Consider the following 21,319-nt stretch of genomic DNA (forward strand, 5'->3'; position numbering starts at 1 on the left):
TATTTAATTTGATGTATCCAGTCCTGCCTTGCTCATTCAAGGACTTTGGTTCATCTACTCTGGCTGTGTTCATTTTTGTTCCTGATCTCCTGTGTACCAACTTTTGGCTTTGCTGTGTATTCCCATGTACCTTGGCTTGCCCTTTCGACTGTCCATGAAGGTGCCTATTCAGATCCTTGGCTGTAAGTGACTATGAACTTTGGTTACTACGTTGTTACCTTTACTGCCTGGGTATGGTTTCCTATTCACCAATAGTCCAACCTGCCTGTCCATTGTTTCAACTCTGACTTCCTGTAGCCAAAGAAAGTGATAGTGAGGAGGGAGGGGGGATAAAGTTTAAAAGTACAAGGAAGGATAGTGGGATTTCCAATGGTTGCAGCTCTGGGGGGTCCCCTCGTATGTACATTAACTACGTCAGAGGTAGCGAATGACATAAGTCACAAGTCAATGGTGTAAGCATGCGTTGGCACCCAAATGCATGTCCATGGTTGTCAAAGTAGAACCATTCCCACCACATTTATCATTGGCATAGTATAAGACAAGCTATGTAGAGACATGTATAGATCAAAAAAATCTGCTCTTTTAAGTACAATAGTGCAGTATTTTTATGACGGGTTCATTTTGGTGAGATAATAGGATTACCGAGTTTTCTTGAAGTGTAAAAAATAATGAATTAATAGAATGAGCCATGATACAATACTATTTCACAGCTGCGCTTTCTTCTGACACATCCAAGCTATATGGTTCCTGTATTCTCTCTCTTCTGCGCATGGATGGTTAGGTTTGATTGGATTTGACATAAAACAGGATATAGTGCTGTTCTGTAGGCATCGGATTTGTAAAACAGTCATGAAAGTTTGTTAAACTGGAAAAATGACTTATTCTTTGCTAGCCCACGAGAAGTACGGGATTCGGAGCGCAGAAGGTGTTTTTTTTGTCAAGGTCAGAATGCTTTCAGAGAAACGAAATAAAAATCCATAGTTACAATGTATAAAAATAGACAGGAAATTAAATGGACATCATATAATTTAATGAATAAAAATATCGGCTGTCATCAAGGAAAACCAAAGGCGATCAAGTACATTCTCTCAAAGGTCTTTTTTTCCCCCGAGAATTCAGCTTCTTAAAGAAAGCATGACTGTAAAATATCAAATACTTTTCTCCCTGTTTAATATGCCACCGATTGTTAATTTTATTGTCATGTTTTATTGTGGTTCTGCAACATGTCAGTTAAAGGGACAGTAAAGCCTCATAGAAAATATAATCTAAAAAAGGCACAGTTGATGCACATGATATCTGATCCTCACATTTTGAAAAATTATAACATTTTATAACATATCCCAAAAAATATACTGCCCAATGTTGGGCTGAGACTAATGATTACTCTTTTTTACAGTATAACAAATGGAACATTTTTTTATAAACCTCACCCAATCACAACTGTTTTTAGAGGACATGAACTATCTTTACGTTTTCATAAGATGTAAAACCCCTTCACAGTTTATTTATTAATCCCTTTAAGGTTGCCATAGGCAGCTGCCTAGTGCCTAAACATTTTTACATGGCACCATAACGGGTATGGAACCACCTCTTATGGGAACTATTCCCTCTTTAGGCTGCAGACCCACTTTATACTCTGGAGGTGTCATGTCATATATCTATATATATATATATATATATATATATATATATATATATATGTATATTTAATTTTATTTATTTATATCCTATATAACGACTGTATGATTTCCACTCCATATTGCTTATAGGCCGTGTCCTCATATATTTGTATGAAAATAATGTTTATTTATATATATATATATTTTCTCTTTTTTTTTTATAACTTCTGAGTATACTAAAAAATGAAAGAGTGAAAATGCTCTTCCCAAGCAGGTCCAACTGGGGCTAAATTCTCCAACCCAAGATAGACTTACCTCCAGTAATTAAATTCCACTTCTCCCATTCACTACAAAAAGATAAAAATCAGTGATATTTTACATCAGGTCATGGAATCCAGCCATTGTTCATGAACACATTGAGGAACAGAAGGATTACCAAGTGGAGATTTAGCCGACCGAGGACACACCATTAATCATCTCCATTATCATTTCTCAATGATATGCCTCTTTCAGACCATCACAATCCTTATCCCTGAATGCTTTGGACTGAATGAGAAGACTTGATATAACTCAAGATTTTACAGTTCCAGAAACAAATGAAACTGTGGGTTTATTATCATTCAGAACTATAAACGTATGGTTTCAAATGTCATTGCTGAATATTAATTACTGCTTTTTTTTTTTCTTTTTAGGTAACTATGGTGAAAGGGGTATGGAAGCATTCAAAGATATGTCGGCTAAGGATGGTGTTTGCATTGCCCACTCATATAAGATTTATAGCAATGCTGGAGAACAGAGTTTTGACAAATTACTGAAGAAATTACGTAGCCACCTTCCCAAAGCCAGGGTGGTTGTTTGCTTCTGTGAAGGAATGACAGTAAGAGGGCTTTTAATGGCAATGCGGCGCCAGGGACTGATTGGAGAATTCCTTTTACTGGGAAGGTAAGTTGATTTAAACAATTTGATTGTTAAAACGTTTTAATGAATTAAATTAAAATTAAACATCAAAGACCACCCACCGTCTAGAAAAACTGGCACACAAATGGGCAACCTCTACATCCCCGATTATTTGTGGTCCTTCAGGGTTGAATTGGAAAGCACTAAAGCACTTGGTACTGGTATCAAGTTACTGCATACAGATTATGTTTTAATGTAGCCCAAAAATGTAGCCGCAAATTTCAATGGCGTGTGTCTAGATTGGTAGAAATGTGCTCTTCCATCAAAATCTAAACATCCTGGGGAAAAAATATTACATCTAGTATTACATGTCAGTCATGCCAATAGATATGAAATATATAATAGTTCTAAATAAACTTTTGTATTTCACCAACCCGCCTAAAGCTTATTCAGTCCTAATCCCCCTCTGACTTCAGCACCACCCTTCCTGGCATCGTGACAAAGATAGTAGACTAAATGCGTTTTCGCGGGTCTAGCGAATCCTTTTAGGGTAGGATTAGCTTTATGCTAATTATCTCAGGCACTTATGCATAAAAGTTATATTGCTTTGTGTTTTCCAGGAAAACACAGTTTTCGAATAACTGTAATTATACATCATTGCACCTTTCACTTGAGCTGAAAACCAATTGTGTATAAAACAATTCCAGTGAAAATGTATTTACTCTGTTAATGGATTAGAGTGGTCAGCGCTAAAATGTTCACAATGTTATAATTAGTTATTTTAATAATCTCACGCTGTATTATTTATTTCAGATAAGTGCCAACATATCCGCAAACAGTAGCTGAAAGCGGAAACGGCACATTTACCAAATCCTGTATTATTTATGTATATTTATTAAGCATATGTATACAGATTTTATATATATATATATAATTCACATTCCATTTATATTCCATATAACCAGCCATCTTCTTGTTCTCAGTATCTGCATAATTATTCCTCCCCATTAAGTATTCTCTTCCTTGCCATATTGAGACAAAGATCTTAGGATCCTAAGGATTTTAGCCTTTTAAACTAAAGCTATAGGAAGTTTTTTGGTTCTTTTTTCCCCTAAAATCTTATGGTTCTGTATATATAACATTTCCCATGTACATGTTATTGGTATTTCAATTAGTTTTTACACTTTTATATACAAACAAAATCTTTTATCTGTTTTTTTTTTTTTTTATCCTTTTAACCTTTAAAAAATGTAAAATTTTAAAAAAATATATAGGGTCGCCTATACACTCCCAGCACGGGAGTGTATAGGCGACCCTATATATTTTTTTAAAATTTTAAATTTTTTATTCATAGATTTCTAGTCCCATAACATGATATAATGGTAAAAATAAAAAATAAAAATACAATATTATTTCCCCATAAATATTTTATAAAAGTAATGGAAACTAAACATTTTCTAGAAGTCCCCATGCCTTAATTAAGGTATCCATTAGGTGTGGTTGTACATACAAGTATATTGCATATGCAGCGCATGTAGGTGATGGTATACAATATATTGCAGAGAAGGGTTTACTTTCTATATTTGTGCTAAACTGGCCATCTGGCTCTCTGTGCAGATGCCTGTTGGGCCGGTGGCCAGGAGGGCCTCGCACTTACTGATACTGTGGCTCCACTGGAAGATTGAGTCCAGTAGTGTGTGGCTGCGTGATGTGCGGCTACTCATATTCTGCCGGCCTCCATGGATATTTCTGGAATTTCAGAATATTTGTAAATAGAGAATAAGTATAATTAGATTAGCCTTTATTTAGTTACACACCTACGAGCCACTGAAAGTTGCCTTATAGCCAAAAAAGCCATTAGCACCCCAAGCGCTAGTCCCCATCCAGCTCAACCCAGTCCCCATCCCATTTCTGATGCAATTGGAGCGAGCCACCACTGAGCACAGCTGGCCCCAACTCCCTGACCTGGCACTAACTTGCCTCTCATACCTGGGAAGTTCAGGTCATACGCAGATCAGACTGCGGTAGAAAATTCTAGTTATAAACTGTCATTATTTGCACATATCTGGAATAAAAAAAGAAAATCAATGTAGAAGGTCACCTTTTTTCCTTCTATCGTTGTCGAGAAAACAATTACTGTAATTTTTAAAACTAATAAAAATTGGCAGCTGTGTTTGCTGTGAAGATAATTGTTTTTTGTTTTTTTATTACCACCAGGCCAACTAACGATTATAACTAATGTTATGTAAATACCAGAATGGAATATACTCCAAGCTTCTTATAAATTAAATTATGATATAAATAAAAATGATTATTTGTATGTACTTCCTAAAATGTTCAGAAGAACACCAAGAAAGTAGCATAATTGATGGTTAGCTCAGAAACTCAAGGGTATTATAAATTGGCGAGAAATAAAACGTACATATTCAAGATATAACTGCTTAATAAAAAATAAAAAAAATATATAAAATTTAAAAAAATAAATAAATAAAAAGAAATTGAAAAAAACAATTCATAGACTGATCCGAGCCACCTTGGGGCCAAAAATAAAAATGTTAAAATTACAATACAAAGAAAAAAAAAGATCACTCTATTATGCTAACAGAGCGAAAATCTACTCGAAATATCTTTCCCCTTTCAAATTGGAAGTGATAGGAGCCTTGTCTCTAGAGGCTGAAGCTGAAGGCAACTGATAACGTGGATGAAATAACAAAAACCATTAAACCTCACTTCAGTGGCATTTAGCTTCCTGGTGACCGAGCTTTCAAACCTGCCGTTCATCTTGGTGGAAAAAGAAAATGGAGCGATATTCGTCACCAGCAGCGAATACGACTTTCTTTTGCCTTAAACAAAGGATTGCGAATGTACTGTATTGATCTACGAGATCTGAGCCGTAAAAGCACAGCTGCAGGAGAAAGCAAAGACTGCTCATTATTTTGATAACTTGAAAGGGATACTGTGAAGTAATAACTTTTTTTTTGTGAGTAATAAAACACATAACAGAAAATACCATAAAAACGATAATACGCGGCATTCCGTAATAAAATTCGGTTAAACAATCGGTATGTCTCTAGATTTGGTCAAGGTTCGTAGGCCACCCTCTCCAGTGCCATTTCGTGAAAGTCCAGGGATCTATTACCCAACACATATTTTAGAGCTTCTTGATCCAAGGAGAAATCCGATTGCCTCTTGGTGTCGAGAAGGAATTTTTTTCCCCTGGTGGCAGAATTCGAAGTAGCTTAATTAGGTTTTTTTTGCCTTCTTTTGGATCAAGAATAGGAAGGTTAGGTAGAAGGGTTGAACTTGATGGACTTAGGTCTTTTTTCAACTATATGAACTATGTAACTATGTATGTGACACACACCCGGATGTATTATTTTAATGGTCATCTACTGTTTTCACAAAGCATAGAATTTGATGGCAGATAGAAACCAGTTGGCCTATTTAGTCTGCCCATTTATTCCATGTGTAAAAGCCTCGAAGCACATTCGGTCGTTGGTCTCATCTAAGATTCAGGAGCCTTATCCAATGCATGATTAAATTCCCTCGGCACTTGTGCTGTGAGGCTGTTCCACTTATCTACCACCTTCTCGATAAAGTACACATTTAGAATGTGACCTCGATTCCTAGACATCTAGGTTCAAAGGCTTCTCGCTGTAGGTTCTAAAAATGACTTTAGCTCAATATCTTCTTGCATGTAACGTTCAGAGCATTATTAAAGGAATATGTATATGTGTGTATATATATATATATATATATATATATATATATATTATTTATCACCAAAAAACATGTATTAATATGAAGAAGTATAAAATAATTGAAAATTGTTACTTGATAAGAAATAAAAGAAAACGGTTCGACAGTCTAGTTTATGATATTGCCCCGTGCAAGGGTGTTTAGAGTAGATCATTTGCTCAACAATATTTCATATTTCCATATGAAGTTCCATCATGACATCAGAAATAAATGTAGAGCCGCCATATTGTCTTTAAAGATCATCTTCCTTTATCGTAAATATTGAAGCTCCCCCTACCCAACCCCATCGTGTTCTACATGGTAGAACATTCGGACCACTTGAAAGGGGAAATATCACTATTTTTAAAGCTGCCTAAGGGCTGAGCTTTTTGTTTGTCAATTCGTATAATTGGATTTAACAATAGGGGACTATTTCTCTTTTCTGGAAACCATTAGCCATTACATTGGTTTACTAAGTAAAATATTCAGGAAAGATGATAGGTTAGCTTTAAGCCTGGTTCTAAAGCCCTTTCTACGTGGCAGTTATCGCTAGGGAGAGCCGTACACAAACAGCAGCTGTGGGGAAAAAAAACAACGTTAATTCAGAATAATTAGACATCGCAACTGTTACTTTTTCCCATTCCTATCACATATTTTAGCAAAAGGTGCTAAATAGCAATTGCTGAAGCCTGACACCGCAGTGGCGTATAAATTAAGCTAAATTGTTAATGTGCTAAAACGTGCCACTTTCTAAAAAAAATAATTATAAATTTGAAAAAAAATAGATGAAATAAAAATACATTTATTCCTGTCTTTATCTAATTAAAAAAAAAATATATATATATATATTGTACAGATTTTAAATCCAGAAGACCCAAAGAGCTGTAATGTTCACCCTTCGCTGGCTGGAGTTGTTTAAACGTTGAGTTGCTCACTCCCATTTCCTGCCACTACTGGCCACCCTTGCCACTCAGAACCACTCAAACTCATTATAAGGTCCAGCTGCAGTTGATTACATGATCAAGACAACCTTTATAAACCTGCCCAGCCCTGCAGTCTGGGCCTTGACATTGACGTTTGAGGACTACTTGTTTTGGTTCCTGATCTGTTCCTGCTTTGGTTCCTGATCTGTTCCTGCTTTGGTTCCTGATTTGTTCCTGAGTTGCGGCCAGCGCCCCACTAAGTGGACTCCCAAGTCGAGTGCCCTGCAAGTGGGCAACCTGCCGTGTGCCCTGCAAGTGGGCTTCCTGCCGTGTGCCCTGCAAGTGGGCTTCCTGCCGTGTGCCCTGCAAGTGGGCTACCTGCCGTGTGCCCTGCAAGTGGGCTACCTGCCGTGTGCCCTGCAAGTGGGCTGCCTGCCGTGTGCCCTGCAAGTGGGCTTCCTGCCGTGTGCCCTGCAAGTGGGCTACCTGCCGTGTGCCCTGCAAGTGGGCTACCTGCCGTGTGCCCTGCAAGTGGGCTACCTGCCGTGTGCCCTGCAAGTGGGCTGCCTGCCGTGTGCCCTGCAAGTGGGCTTCCTGCCGTGTGCCCCAACCTGAGGGCTTTCAGCCGTGTGCCCTGCAAGTGGGCTTCCTGCCGTGTGCCCTGCAAGTGGGCAACCTGCCGTGTGCCCTGCAAGTGGGCAACCTGCCGTGTGCCCTGCAAGTGGGCAACCTGCCGTGTGCCCTGCAAGTGGGCAACCTGCCGTGTGCCCCAACGAGAGGGCTTTGTGGCGTGTGTGTGCCCCAACGAGACGGCTTCGTGGCGTGTGTGTGCCCCAACGAGACGGCTTCCTGCAAGTGTGCTTCCTGCCGTGTGCCCTGCAAGTGGGCTTCGTGCCGTGTGTGCCCCAACCCGAGGGCTTCCAGCCGTGTGTGCCCCAACCCGAGGGCTTCCTGCCAAGTGACTTTCCTTGTTTATATTGTTGTACCATCATATACAATACAACTCTTAATCCTGATCTTCTGTCTGTGGTTTATTTCCTGCGCCTGTCTGTAACAACCCCAGGCCATCAAGCATCGTGGGGTACAGACAGAGCCCCTCGTATCCCCTGCACCTGGGCTCCTATCAGACCTGCTCCCCCGGTTTTAATATGCGCTGGATGTTGATCTACTGCGTAATCATCATTTGTGAGTAAAGGCTTAAAATGCTACAGAATTCAATTAATTATTTGAACTAAAATATTAGGAGTTTTAGACCTTTGTTAGTAAAGTAAAACTTTTTTTCCCATTAGGGTAGCCTTATATTCAAGCAATATACGGTAAGACAGTCGAGCACATACGGTAAGACAAGACCAAGGACTGAGTTTAGTTTGAGGTCTTATATCAGGTAGAAAATTAATTAAAACTGGTTGGGCCAACTGGTTCACCTCAAGCACCAGGTACAACTTCTAGTACTGCATGATGATTTGTATCGACAATTATACGACATTTATTAAAAAGCGACGCCAACTCATTTATTGTATTCATAGCTACACTTAAAAATAACATTGGTGATATTAAATGTGCTAAGAAATATTTTCCAGTCAATACAAGTTTATTTTGGGTCACATTTGTGTTGTAACAGAGTAATTTATTTTCTACCAATTATACCAAGTATACTTTCTACTCCGCATCAATAAATATTAATAAAGTAATAATAAATTAATAAAATATTACAAATTCCCCTAGAATTTCAGGTTTTCCTGACGTGGTAACCACTGTTTATACCTACAATGCCTCAGACTTATTTTAAAAATGTATATGATGATCTTTGGAATGATCGTTCATTGATCATTAGGAATTTATAAAAAAAAAAAACCTCAATTATGTTAATCTAAGTATTTTAGGAATTTGGTTTTACGTTGCATGAGAGGATAGAAAACAAAACATTTCAATTCTCTACCTGTAGCTTTTTTCGCATTTAAGAGACATTAAGACGTCAAAAGTGTGTTTTTCACATTCGTACCATAAATGTTCTTCTTTCTTTGCAAAAAAAAATTATGAAGAACCTAGCATCAGAGGAAATTATTTTGGAAAATTTAAATTTTTTCCTTTTAGATTTTTTCTTTCTGATTAAGGAATTAGGGAATTAACATATGGCGGTTTTAGGGGGGAAAAAAACAGAATAGTACAAGCATGGTACGATATTGTTTTTCATTTAAATCATACATATGCACCCCTGCTTTTTTTCTGCAACAATTTTGTGATAACTAAATACGTTTCAAGCCTGTTAAGTGATATCGTAGCCAGATTAACCATTTTTAGTAAAAAGGACAGTATAGCATAAAAACCTAGACACAACACTAGCCAGGTCTCACTATATTTTTATTTTAAGTCTAGATCTTGATTAAATTGTAATCTCCTTGTACATTCTGGATTACTTGCATGTGAAGCTATGTGCAGGGCGGCCAATTTAACCATTTTCCTGACGGCGTCATATAGCTGTCCCGAATCTAAGACAAGACTAAGGACTGGTGAATTTCTGGAGTTCTATGGTTCTGTCCTAGAGGTTATCCCAGCTGAGCCTCCAAAGCTGTCTTTTGGCCTCCAGATGTGGTATTTAGCTCCAACTATTGTCTAGTCCCACCAATGTTCTTCTCTTTTCAGCCCACTAAATATGATTTATTTTTTTTAACCCTGTTTCCCAAGTATGCATATTATATATGATATATAAATAATATTTCCTGGTAACGTTACCTCTGAATTAAGAGTGCTTATTAAATGTGTGCCTATTCGACCCCACATTATATGACAATAAATGAAAAAAATATATATATAATTTGGGCCTGTTGACAGCTTGGATATCCATGGTAAATCCTACGCTATATTCACAGATATCCGGTGTCATAAGGCTTAACTCTGCCTTTAAGGAGAGCAACATCTGTGTTAAAATGTATTTCTATCAGACTATTTTCCGCTCAAATCTATTAATCTCAATGAACGACAAACGGTATCAGATGCTTACAAAAAAGATACTTGTGTTCATAATTCCACAGCCCGGTAAATAAATCTATAAATAAAGCGGTACTTTAGGATACGACTTTGTCATTTTTGCATCCGTGGACAAAAATAGGACTTCGGGTGAACTTGTGACCCGTAAAAATAGTACGCTGTTCTCGGTTCCTGTTTATAGATACCATGTTTCAAGGGTAAATGTCAATGTGTATATCAAACAAATCTACCCCGGGGGGGCTCGTGTTAACTCTCTGAACAGTCACTGTTTTTCCTGTATAAAGGGGGTCTATGGATCGTGCTAAAGGGACAGTAGATCCAAAAGAGGGTTCGGTAAGTCAAGCTTTGGCAAGAAAACGCCTACATTGAATTAAATGGGAGCGCTTTCTGTGAACATGCGCTAGGGGGGTCTCTTTAGACCCCCTGGAACTCTAACATGAACCAATGATGGCGCTGTTGCGTGGTGAGCAGGCCATGCATGCGCGCTGGTAAGCAGGAGACGTGTTAAGCCAAAATCATCATTTAAATATAATTTATACATGGTCTAACCTGAGTCCTGGGAATATTTGTTCCCCTTATTGTACTTCTTGGATGACTTCCTTCAATAATTAAAGATTAATTGAGATCATAATCATTTATCCTTTTGTGGCATTTTATGCAATTGCCTGAATTTCTGGCACACGGAAAGTTAGCTCATTAAATGTAACCTATCGAGGAGAACGCATTATCTGATGTTTAAATGTAGCTCCATGCCACTTATTTTTTGTGTAATAATTAAATCTTTGTAGATAACAGGGAGTCGGGGTTATCAGGCAAGCAGTCGATGAATGACAAAAAAAAGTTTTAAAACAAAAGAAAAGCAATTGAAATATAGTTGAACTGATGACATCATAATTAAACTCCTGCCCTCAAAATATTGGATTTTGAATCATTACCTAATATGTTCCACTTAACAATTTCAGTGAATCATGGTTTTGTATTTTTCTTACTATCCTTATTAAACTTTGTTTCATTTTAGTGACTTTAATACCAAGGAGGTGTAACTACCTATCTATACTATATGTATACCCCCCCACTCCTCATTATTGACTTCTGTTGCTAATAGGTTTATAAAATCAAGAACATAGGCAGCCATCTCCATAGACAAGCATTGGCTGTAGAATGGGTCATACTGAAGAGCTCAGTGGCTTTCATAGGATGCCCCCTTTGCTGCAAGTCGGTTTTTGATCCACTTGACCTATTATTTAAGGTGGAAGCATCTAGAAGTAACCACAGTCAGGAAACGGTATAGACCGCGCACACTCACTGAGCAGGACTGCCCAGTGCGAAAGCACCTAAAAGTACTCTGTAGCATCACTCAGTAGAAAGTTCCAAACTGCCCCTGGAAGCAACACAAGCATTCTGCTTCGGGAGCTTCATGAAATTGGTTTCCATGGCCAAGTACGCTTCCAACTTTTTGGTGCACCCCAGTGCACAAAGCAAGGTTCATAAAGGCATGGTTGGATGAGTTTGGGGTGGAAGAACTTGACCCACCGCACAGAGCCCTGACCTCAACCCCATCGAACACCTTTGGGATGAACTAGAATGGAGATTGCGAGCCGGACCTTCTCATCCAACATCAGAACAAATGTTCTAATTCCCAGTAAAACCTTAACACCCCTCCTCCTACCTACCTCTGTGGATCATCTTTCCCATTGCCTCGCCTGGTTTTGGACTCTTATTATATCTGTGAATATTATTATTTATTTAGTTAGTGTGACTGGAGTGGCACTTTTGCCTCTTGTGCAATATACCCTAACTTCTTCTAGATTGTAATCCCTTTACGGCAGGGGCGTATCTACCTTTTGTTTTGGAAATCCAAGTTATACACTACATGTTCTTTCCTGCTCGTCCATTGTACAGAGCTATGGAATCTGATGGCATTATATAAATCACTAAAAATAATATTCTTCATAAAGGTTAACATTCTCTTCTTCCAGATTCTTCGGATTTTCACCCAGTTTTGCCAAAGGCCAGGTCGACAAATTTACACCAGATATATACCTAAGATTAAGTTAATTATTTTCAGGTCTGGGTGTCTAGAATGCAAAACCTGATTCCCATTTTCATTTCACCTAATTCTTTTTTTAGACCCCCTTACTATCTACTCTAATTCTATAGAGTCCTAATCATGTACCGTTTTGTGCCGTATTCCTTATACATTCTCTTATACACCAATGTCATCGTCGTTTCTGGGTCTTTATGTTATTGACCATCAGGGATGAGCGAGAGACGCTTTTGACCCTGCTTATCTGATTGTTTTAAGGACCTTGCTACCGGCCCTGACCTTTTGCCTGAGTGACCACGATTATTCAATTATCCCTCGCTGCCGCATACTCGACCTCGTTGCCTTTTGGACTCCACTTCCCAAAAGCCCTTACATTGGCATTGCTAAAATCCCATCGTTTTATAAATGGTAAAAATCCAACATATTTTTTTTTAGAATGGCTATATATTGTCTACCTGAGCTTAATGTGGTTTTATATCAATATGACCTGGCAGGCTATTTTGTAAGTATGGGGAAATATATGTGAGATAGAAGAGACGCGCACCAATTGGGTAAATGTCATTGAAACGCACCTTTAAATGGCTGTGAGTAAATGTATTATGTACTTACAGAATGTATTTATAAGAACAAGATTAGGAACACAATTTACTTTGTATAACCCTAATAAAATCATTCATGTGCAAAATAGATTTTACTGTGCGGCAACAAATTCGGTAGGACCAGATAAAGGAATTTGCAGACACTTTTTTAAAAGCGAATGAACAATGTTACGTTTCTTCCTCTCTCTCTCGAGGACGGACCTTCTGCCTTCTCGGTAACGCAGTCGGTTCACATTAGCGTTTGAATCAGTAACACAGAATGCTGATTTCTTTTCTGTCTGAATCAGAAATATACATATTAAGTAATTGCTTAGGCTGAGGAATAAACAAGATGAGTTACAACGCGCCCCGTCGAGCAATGGGATCGTTTAAGATTCATTTATGTAATTTAGATGTAATTTATTAATATGTATTGGCTTTTCCTAATCTTTTTGTTCACTTAGGCTAAAATAGAAAGCAAAGCTGTGCTTGGAATTCAACATGGAGTTTTTTTTAATGTTTCTATTTACTGTGGGTTTGGAGGCACCATTGAGAAGGGATACATGGGGTTGTAGGAATAGTTATAGGAACAGGCTATGTGATGAGATATAATATACCCACGGGTCAGCAGACCGCAAATGTTACAGTCTTGTATATTTTGACTGCACTTCCTGTTACTTGTGATCTTGTAGAGGGCTGGAAGAATATTATTTCTCTGCTCATTATGGTGCCTGTCACTCATACACACACCCTTTCTTTCTCAGGCATACACACACTCATGCTCACACACACCTACTTGCATACAGTCATGTTAACGTGGCGTTAGGTGACACCGCTGCTCTTCTGCTTGCTACAGCCATCCAGCCCAAGTCATTCATGTTTGAAAAATATTCCCCCAGGCCTGCCTGCCCCTACTCCACACAGATGATAACACATAGATCCACCAACCTTCAAGGTCCTTGCTACCCTACTCGAGGGCCAGCAGCAGACCAGCCCTAGAAACCCCCTCCCTTTACCCACTGGTAAAATGAGAGGTGGGGAAAAAAAACTCATGGACCCCCTCCACTAACATTAAAGATTAAGTCAACTTTACAATAGGACCATGGACCTTCTTGATAAAATAACAAACTTGCTTGCCTATTGTTGAAAGGACCAACTTAGAAAAGTTGCTACAATTTTTTCGCTTTATTTGGATTGGATACCCAACAATAATGCCCATGGGTGTTCGATGATATCAAAATGCCCCATCCCCTCAAATATATATGTTATACATGATCAATGCAGGGACATCTATTCTTTTTGGTTGAAATAATGACAAATGAGAAAAGTGTTTTAAAGGGTTGTTGGCAACAATCTAATTTCTAATTATATCACTTGTGGATTCAGGGAATCTCAGCTGCATATTAGTCAACAGATAGTAAACAGATTTAAACTCAAGCCGAGTACATCAATTATCTTTAGAGGAATTAATTGGGCTTTCATGCAGCAATTTAATAATGGATTGGTCATAGTTTGAAAGCAATTAAGAATAGTTTGCAAAAACATGCGGTTTCATAAAGTGTTGCTTTTCTGGTAGAACAGTTAAAATATAAGTTATTGCCCCAGAAATAAAAATTAGTAATAAAACTACTATTCCTAACCATTCAAGAATTATGTCATGCACATATTGGGCCTGATTTAATGAGCTGTCCAACCCTTAATTGGTGTTATCGGTGGTTGGAAATGTATAGTTTGCGATTCAGGTTTATATCATGGAACTTTAGACCCCAACTACTGAAAAAGCTACATATTAACTAATAGGAAAAATCTTCACTTCAATGGGGTGTCGTTATAATTAGCTTGTGTGACACAAATACTTTATACATACACAAACCAAATCAGTATATTTATCCTTGATATGGTTAATGAATACAGGATTAATATATTTTTTGGACTTTATGACAGAAAAGTATTATTGCTCAATTGAAATAACCAAATCGAGGATATTCAATTGAATTACTGCATAACTTGTATTATTATATATTGAATTATATATATCATCATGTTGCCCAGAGCAATGGGATATAAACAGGAGATAACAAGCAGCACATTAAATAAGAATTTAGACTTAAAGAACAGAGGAGGACCCTGCTCAAGTATGGTGTCAGTCTAGAAAGACATGAGGGTATATTACTCAAGGGGTGAAGGTGCTAATAGATCAACTACACCATGTAAAGAGTGATATAATAAATACTATTACTAGACTTACTGAAGAAAGAGGGTATGATGGGAGACACATGGCAGCAGGAATAAGGGCTAGGAAAGGTGTGTTGGAGGTATGTGGGTGAAGAGGCATCAAGCTATGACTTGACAAGCTTCCTGAGGAAGAGGGTCTCAAGTGATCGATTGAAGTGGAAAGGTAGGGCATTCCGAAGGACAGGACCGCTCTTTGTGAAGTATTCATGCATGAGAAGCCCCAATTACAGCAGAGGACTATAATTATCAGATGAGTGGATGGACCAGGTAGGCTTATGTTTGGAGATAAATGTGGAGATGTAGGTTGAGGAACTGCTTTGAAGAGCTTTATAAGTGAGAGTCGGGACTTTAAATGAAACCCTAGAACCATACAGGCAGCCAGTAAAGAGACTGACTGATGAAAGAGGTGTTAATAGAATAATCGTTAAGGAAGATAAGGCTGGCAACAGCGATTTATGATGGACTGTAAGGGGACAAGAAGAGGCAGACCAGCAAAGACATAGTTGCAGTAGTCAAGACAGGAGATAATGAGTGCGTGATATACTATATTATAAATGTACCATATCTAAGTGCTCTATAATTGTACTACTGTGATAAAATTTTTGTCATTTTAATAACTTTTTAGTTCTCATAGCATTTAGCATTGTGATAAAAAGGAGATGTTCTATCTATCTATCTATCTATCTATCTATCCATCTTTCAATTTATCGCCTATCTATCTCTCTTGCTCTCTTTCTCTACCAATCTCTCTCTATCTATCTATCTATCTATCTATCTATCTGATATGCTAGTAATTAAGTCATCAAAGACAGCCATATATTGTGCTTAAGTGTCAAGACAATATATGTGATTATGGCTTCATCATTGTTCAGACACTTTAATATTTACTTTTGTCCCTCTGTTTCTGTGTCTGATTATATATTTGTCACCGAGTGACTGATAAGAAAACAATAGGAACAAAAAAAGAAGAAAATAAGGAAACTAAATTAATTTTAGTAGAATTCCATTGCAATGGTTCCCAGTTAGTCCCATGTTTATCTCCACTGAACTCAGGCTGATGAGTTGCGATTTAACCTGTTCCATTTTTGATAGAACATCTTGTGGTGGATGTTTACCCTCTTAAAGCCATACTTTTCTACTACTTTTATTTAGAAAGCATGGAAAACATATTAAAGTAATATCCAAAACATTACAGAATTCATAGTTTTAGATAATTTCAAATTATAATAATTTTTAGATTTAAGGTAAAATGGCTAAACCACACTGACCCATTCCCAAGTTCTTTATTGCCAACCGAGCATCTCCATGAAGAGCTAATTTACAATTTTAAATGTATTTTAATTTGTCGTATATTTTGATACATTTTTAAATAAAACGATATTTATATTTTTCAAAAATGTTTGTGATTAGAACACTCATCTTAAAGTGGTCCTGTCATTAAACTTTAACCTGATATTATTAAATGGAGCATTAAAATGTGTTGTGTTAACCAGTTCAGCACACACTATGTCCATACCTGGGGACTTTCAGGCCAAGGCTACCCCTGGTCAGGGGGAACGGTCTACTGGGAGCAGGACTGGCAACATACGTGGGCATATGGCCCATTTATATAGGGGCGGGAGGGGAATAGGGCAATAAATGAGTGAGCCTGCGACCTAGAGATTTAGCGCCATCACCCAGAGAACCGGAGAAGAGGCTCTTCATCTGGCATCTCTGGGATATCAATATGACCCATCGTTTTCAGCCTACCTTCATTTCCAATGGACACTAAATTTCCTCTTATTTCCTCTTTTCTGGACCAATTGTAAAACAGGGTATGCTGCTTTAAAAACTGGTAAATTAACATCCAACAAGGGCAACAGGGGTCAGCAACATGCAGGAATAAATTATCTTCTCAACAAAAGAGACAAGAAACATATTTTGTATTACATGCCTTAACAAATGTTCTGTCAATTGATTTAAAGTTCATATTGGGAGACAGAGCTGTTTTAAATCTGAGCTATATTCTAACTTACTTTCAGCATTAAATATTTTATCATAAAATAAAACAACATTTTCTCCCGCTTAATCACGCTATGGTTGAATTATTTAGCATGTTAAACCTACTCAATGAAACCTCCTTAATTGGTACAAAAATCATTAAGACTACACTGTATGAAATTATTCCTTAAAACGGAATTCATTACAATTTTGCTAAGCAACAGTTATTATCTTGGGAGCTCATTTAATGATTTACTAAATAAATCATTTGTAAGTAACTTGTGAATAATTATTCCAAACTTTTAATCACTGATGTATTTTTTTTTTTTAATTAGAGGCATCCAAAAAATTGGATGAAGAAGAGGAACTGATCTCTTAGCTAGGGGCTGAAAATAATAATTCCCTTGAGCGATTTGATGTAAGATATTCAATGCATTTCCAAATTTGGAAACCATCTACAATAAGAAACAGTTTGGTCTGGGGCAACATTTTTTGCAAAGGTTAATATAATGTTTGTATATTAATTGTTTTTATCGTGGTGGAAATATTATTTATATTAGTACATTATTAAATCAATTAGAGTAAGTATACTGGTTAATTCCACCTAGCCGCCTTCTATCTGATTCATTCATTTTCTAAAACTTGCAGTTCTACTTATGGCCACTAGGAGTACCATTGTATCAATAGGCATTGAGGTTCTATTCGCTATCTGCGTTAATTAAAACGCAACTATTAGATGTTAATTGTTTGGAAAAACCTTAAACAAAATAAAAGCTTTATTGACTCGTCCTAATCATTAACTTGCTAAGAAAGCCATATACAGTATGATGTATAGACAGAATAAAAGGAATTGAGTGGATGACAATAAAAACAAACTGTATATAAACTTTGGCAACTTTCAGCCCTCATATTGTTTTGTAACAATGAGTAAATGATTTTGAGATATCGTTCTTGACAGCAATATGAGGTGTTGAGTAAATTTTCAATAATATCTGACACCTTGCCGTTGGATATTGGATAGGGACATACTATTTACTGTCAGAGATGTAATAGTTTATAATTGGATATAGAACAATGCCCCGTTTATAGTCAATAAATTAGGACAAAATGTGTTGTTGCTGTACATATATATATATATATATATCATATATAATTCCTGCATAATCTGTTTTGATATAATACAAGCGCACAAGAGGTTTAATGTGTTCTGTGCTATTAGTTACATAATTATATAGGCTGAAAAAAGACATGCGTCCATCAAGTTCAGTTCAGTTCAGTTTGTTGCTGTTGATCCAAAAGAAGGCAAAAAACACCAGTTTGGCTCTTTCCAATTTTGTACTAACCAGGGAAAAAATTCCAAAATGGCAGTCAGCTATGAGTTCAAATTATCCAACATAATGTTTGCACAGTGTGTAAAGAACCTTTGTGTATTTTGATTAAATTGTTTTCCGATAGAGGAGGAGGGAGTTTCAGTTGCTCTTCTAGTTGTTAGATTCTTAGGCATCCCCTTCAAGAATATAAAACACTATTCCCAATTGGGCAAGCTGGTTCACCATATGAGCCCAAGATAAAACTTCATTTCAGGTTGTTATTACATTGCATTACATTTATTTATACAGATTATTGTTATTATTATAGGTTAGAATAAACATTAAAATGGAGAATATACACAATGCAAAGTAACATTAACACATGTTAATACACACTGGTACAGAAGTCGAAAGTGACCCTCACTTACAAGCTTACACCCGATTTAGGGGATAAGGACTGCTTGGGCAAGGATGACTTAGGTGCGGTGAGGGTCATATGGAGAAAATTAGTGGCATGAAGATCTTGATGGGGAAAACAGATGGCTCCTTTCCGTGACACAGGTTGTAGGCATTAGGGAAATAAATGATGTGCTTCTCTGACCAGGTAGATTTGTAGTTAGTGTGTAAAGTTACAAGAAAAGCAGCAATGCCAGAGATTCAGCAATTTGGCGTTCATAGAAAGGAGTGAAGCCGAAGTTCTTCAAGTTAAGACAGCTTTTATTAGACCCAAAGTAAAGAACAATAAAACATGGGAGTTCAAGTTTTATTTTGAAGGGTATGGAGAGCCAATGATAGACTGGCAAACCGGGGCAGAGGATGAAGAACAATGGGATTAGAAGGTTATCAGAGGTGTTCCAAATTGGAGTAGTGAAATATGGAAGGGGAGAGGGTCGTTTAGTAGGGAGTTGCACTAATGCAGAAGGGATATCACAAGGTAATTATTTATATTTTAATAGATATTTTGGCAGGTGAAGGCCACAGGATTTGGTGGGTGAAAGGATGCGACGGGGTGAAAGAAAGACCAGAGACGAGGGTAACGCCAAGACAATGAACTTGGGCTGTTGGCCAACTTGTGGCATTCTGAAAAGTGATGGAGATGCTGTTTCTTTTTGTAACCACTTTATGCCCTAAAAAGTAGGTTGAAGATAGCTAAAGTAATCAGAATTATGTATTGGTTAATTAGAATATGATATTTCAAATTCAGTGACCTGTGATTCCATTTAATGATGAAGCGGTGTGATAGAACGGAATTTGGATAGAGAGAGCGCTAAAGATGATCTTCTTCGGTGTATCCGCTTTCGTCAATGAAAAAGCATTAGCATTTTGCTGTAGAGCCAAACATTTCTACATCCCAGCATATGGCTTTATTTTAAGCAGAATATTTATCACAAACCATATTACTAGGATTTAGGATGGAAAAAAAATGGTTCAATGGTGTAAGTGTACCTTTTCAGCACAGAGCAAATACTAATCGCTTATAATGCAAATATTTAAGCTTTTTCCAAGCAGTCAAAATGACAACAAAGAGGAATATTAAAAATCAGTATTATAAGACTGCAGCAAATGAGAAATTATTTTACTGTCGCTAATGTCTGCATTATTTCTTAATCAGATTTACATACCAACATTTCATAAAAAGTGCGTTAAAATTACGATTAAACCAGTTCTTGATGGTCTCAGCCGGCTTTCATGATGATAATACTTGGTTAGTAATGTAGTTTGATTGATTATGATTATTTGATCATTTGAGGCATTCTCATTAGCAAATATTGCAGATTTTAATTAGAAAAGCATTTGTTTTACTGTCCAAAGCCAAATTGCCCATAATCCAGATCAGGTATCAGTGGACCCATATGTTTGTAAACTAATCTGTGGAATAACCCAAGACAATCTCGTTGATTTTACTGGAGCCTTATATCCAATGCAATGTATAAATCACAGAAGGATTCTTGCAAGTTGTAAAACTCAATTCTTGCTAGGGTCGATGGCTACCTATAGCACTGATAGAACCCTATACTTACTTGGTGGCCGCTGGCTTTAATGTGCCAGAGGCCACTTGGTCATTCCTGGTCCTACTCTTGAACTGGGTTGGTCTTTCAAAGCCCTTGTGAATTCTGTTTGAGAAAAAGGGCAACCAGCTAGAAAACCCAGTGTACTTAATTCACCATAAAAAAATCAATCACAATCTCCTTGGATTACCCAAACAGGCATAGGTTAGGTGTGAATGGTTAATGAAATGTGAATTAAAATAAAATCTGTTTAAACAAATAAAATGTAAAATAGTAATCATATATAATTAATATAATTTACATTTTCCATTGTGAGCCATTTCATCTTTTATGTATGTATTTTTTAACATTTTCAGGGTACTCGACAAATATAATATAACTGTCTAAAATTCTAATGTTTTATATTTCTCATTTCGATAACATCATTATGTTTATTATTAAATAACTGTAACATGGTAACACTGCCAAATTGTAAAACAGCGCTAAATGGGAAATGAACAAACATGTCTCTGTGATGCGGAAATGTTTAATAACGAGATACAAGGAATAGGGATTTGGATGACCGAACATCTCAGATATTGATACAGAACAAAAAAATTGCATGAAATGGGCAATTCTTCTATTTAACAATAATGTGGAAGAATGATATAAAAGACTGCTAGACTAATGTACATTTGCTGGGTTTTTTTCTTATTTAATTTAGATTTTGTTTTTCTGCCTCATTAAGATTATATTATAAAATAAAATTTCTCAGATACTGTTTCTTATCTAAAATAAAGTTTGATGAATTGAATCACACAATTACTAGATCCAACACAGAAAGTTCCATTGCTAACTTATAATATATATATATATATATATATATATATATATATATACACACACACACACACACATACACACACACATACACACACACACATTTAAATCTATTGGAGAAGGGTATTTCTAACAGAACCTGAATGCCAAACTAATGGTCCGTATCACCATAGGTA

The 21,319-nt window shown here is 36.9% G+C and overlaps 1 protein-coding gene across 1 annotated transcript in view; it reads left to right on the forward strand.

Moving 5' to 3' along the window:
• Positions 1–21,319, forward strand: part of LOC149280615 (metabotropic glutamate receptor 5-like) — a 108,339-nt gene that overhangs the window by 30,765 nt on the left and 56,255 nt on the right. Inside the window, exon 2 of the mRNA XM_089500325.1 lies at positions 2,312–2,561. Within this exon, the coding sequence (XP_089356451.1) occupies positions 2,312–2,561 (250 nt within the window). The remainder of the gene's footprint in view (positions 1–2,311; positions 2,562–21,319) is intronic.

The sequence above is a fragment of the Sceloporus occidentalis genome, unplaced genomic scaffold (assembly GCF_023333645.1).
Source record: "Sceloporus occidentalis isolate IW3139 unplaced genomic scaffold, rSceOcc1.0.p SCAF_151, whole genome shotgun sequence".
Taxonomy (NCBI): Eukaryota; Metazoa; Chordata; class Lepidosauria; order Squamata; family Phrynosomatidae; genus Sceloporus; species Sceloporus occidentalis.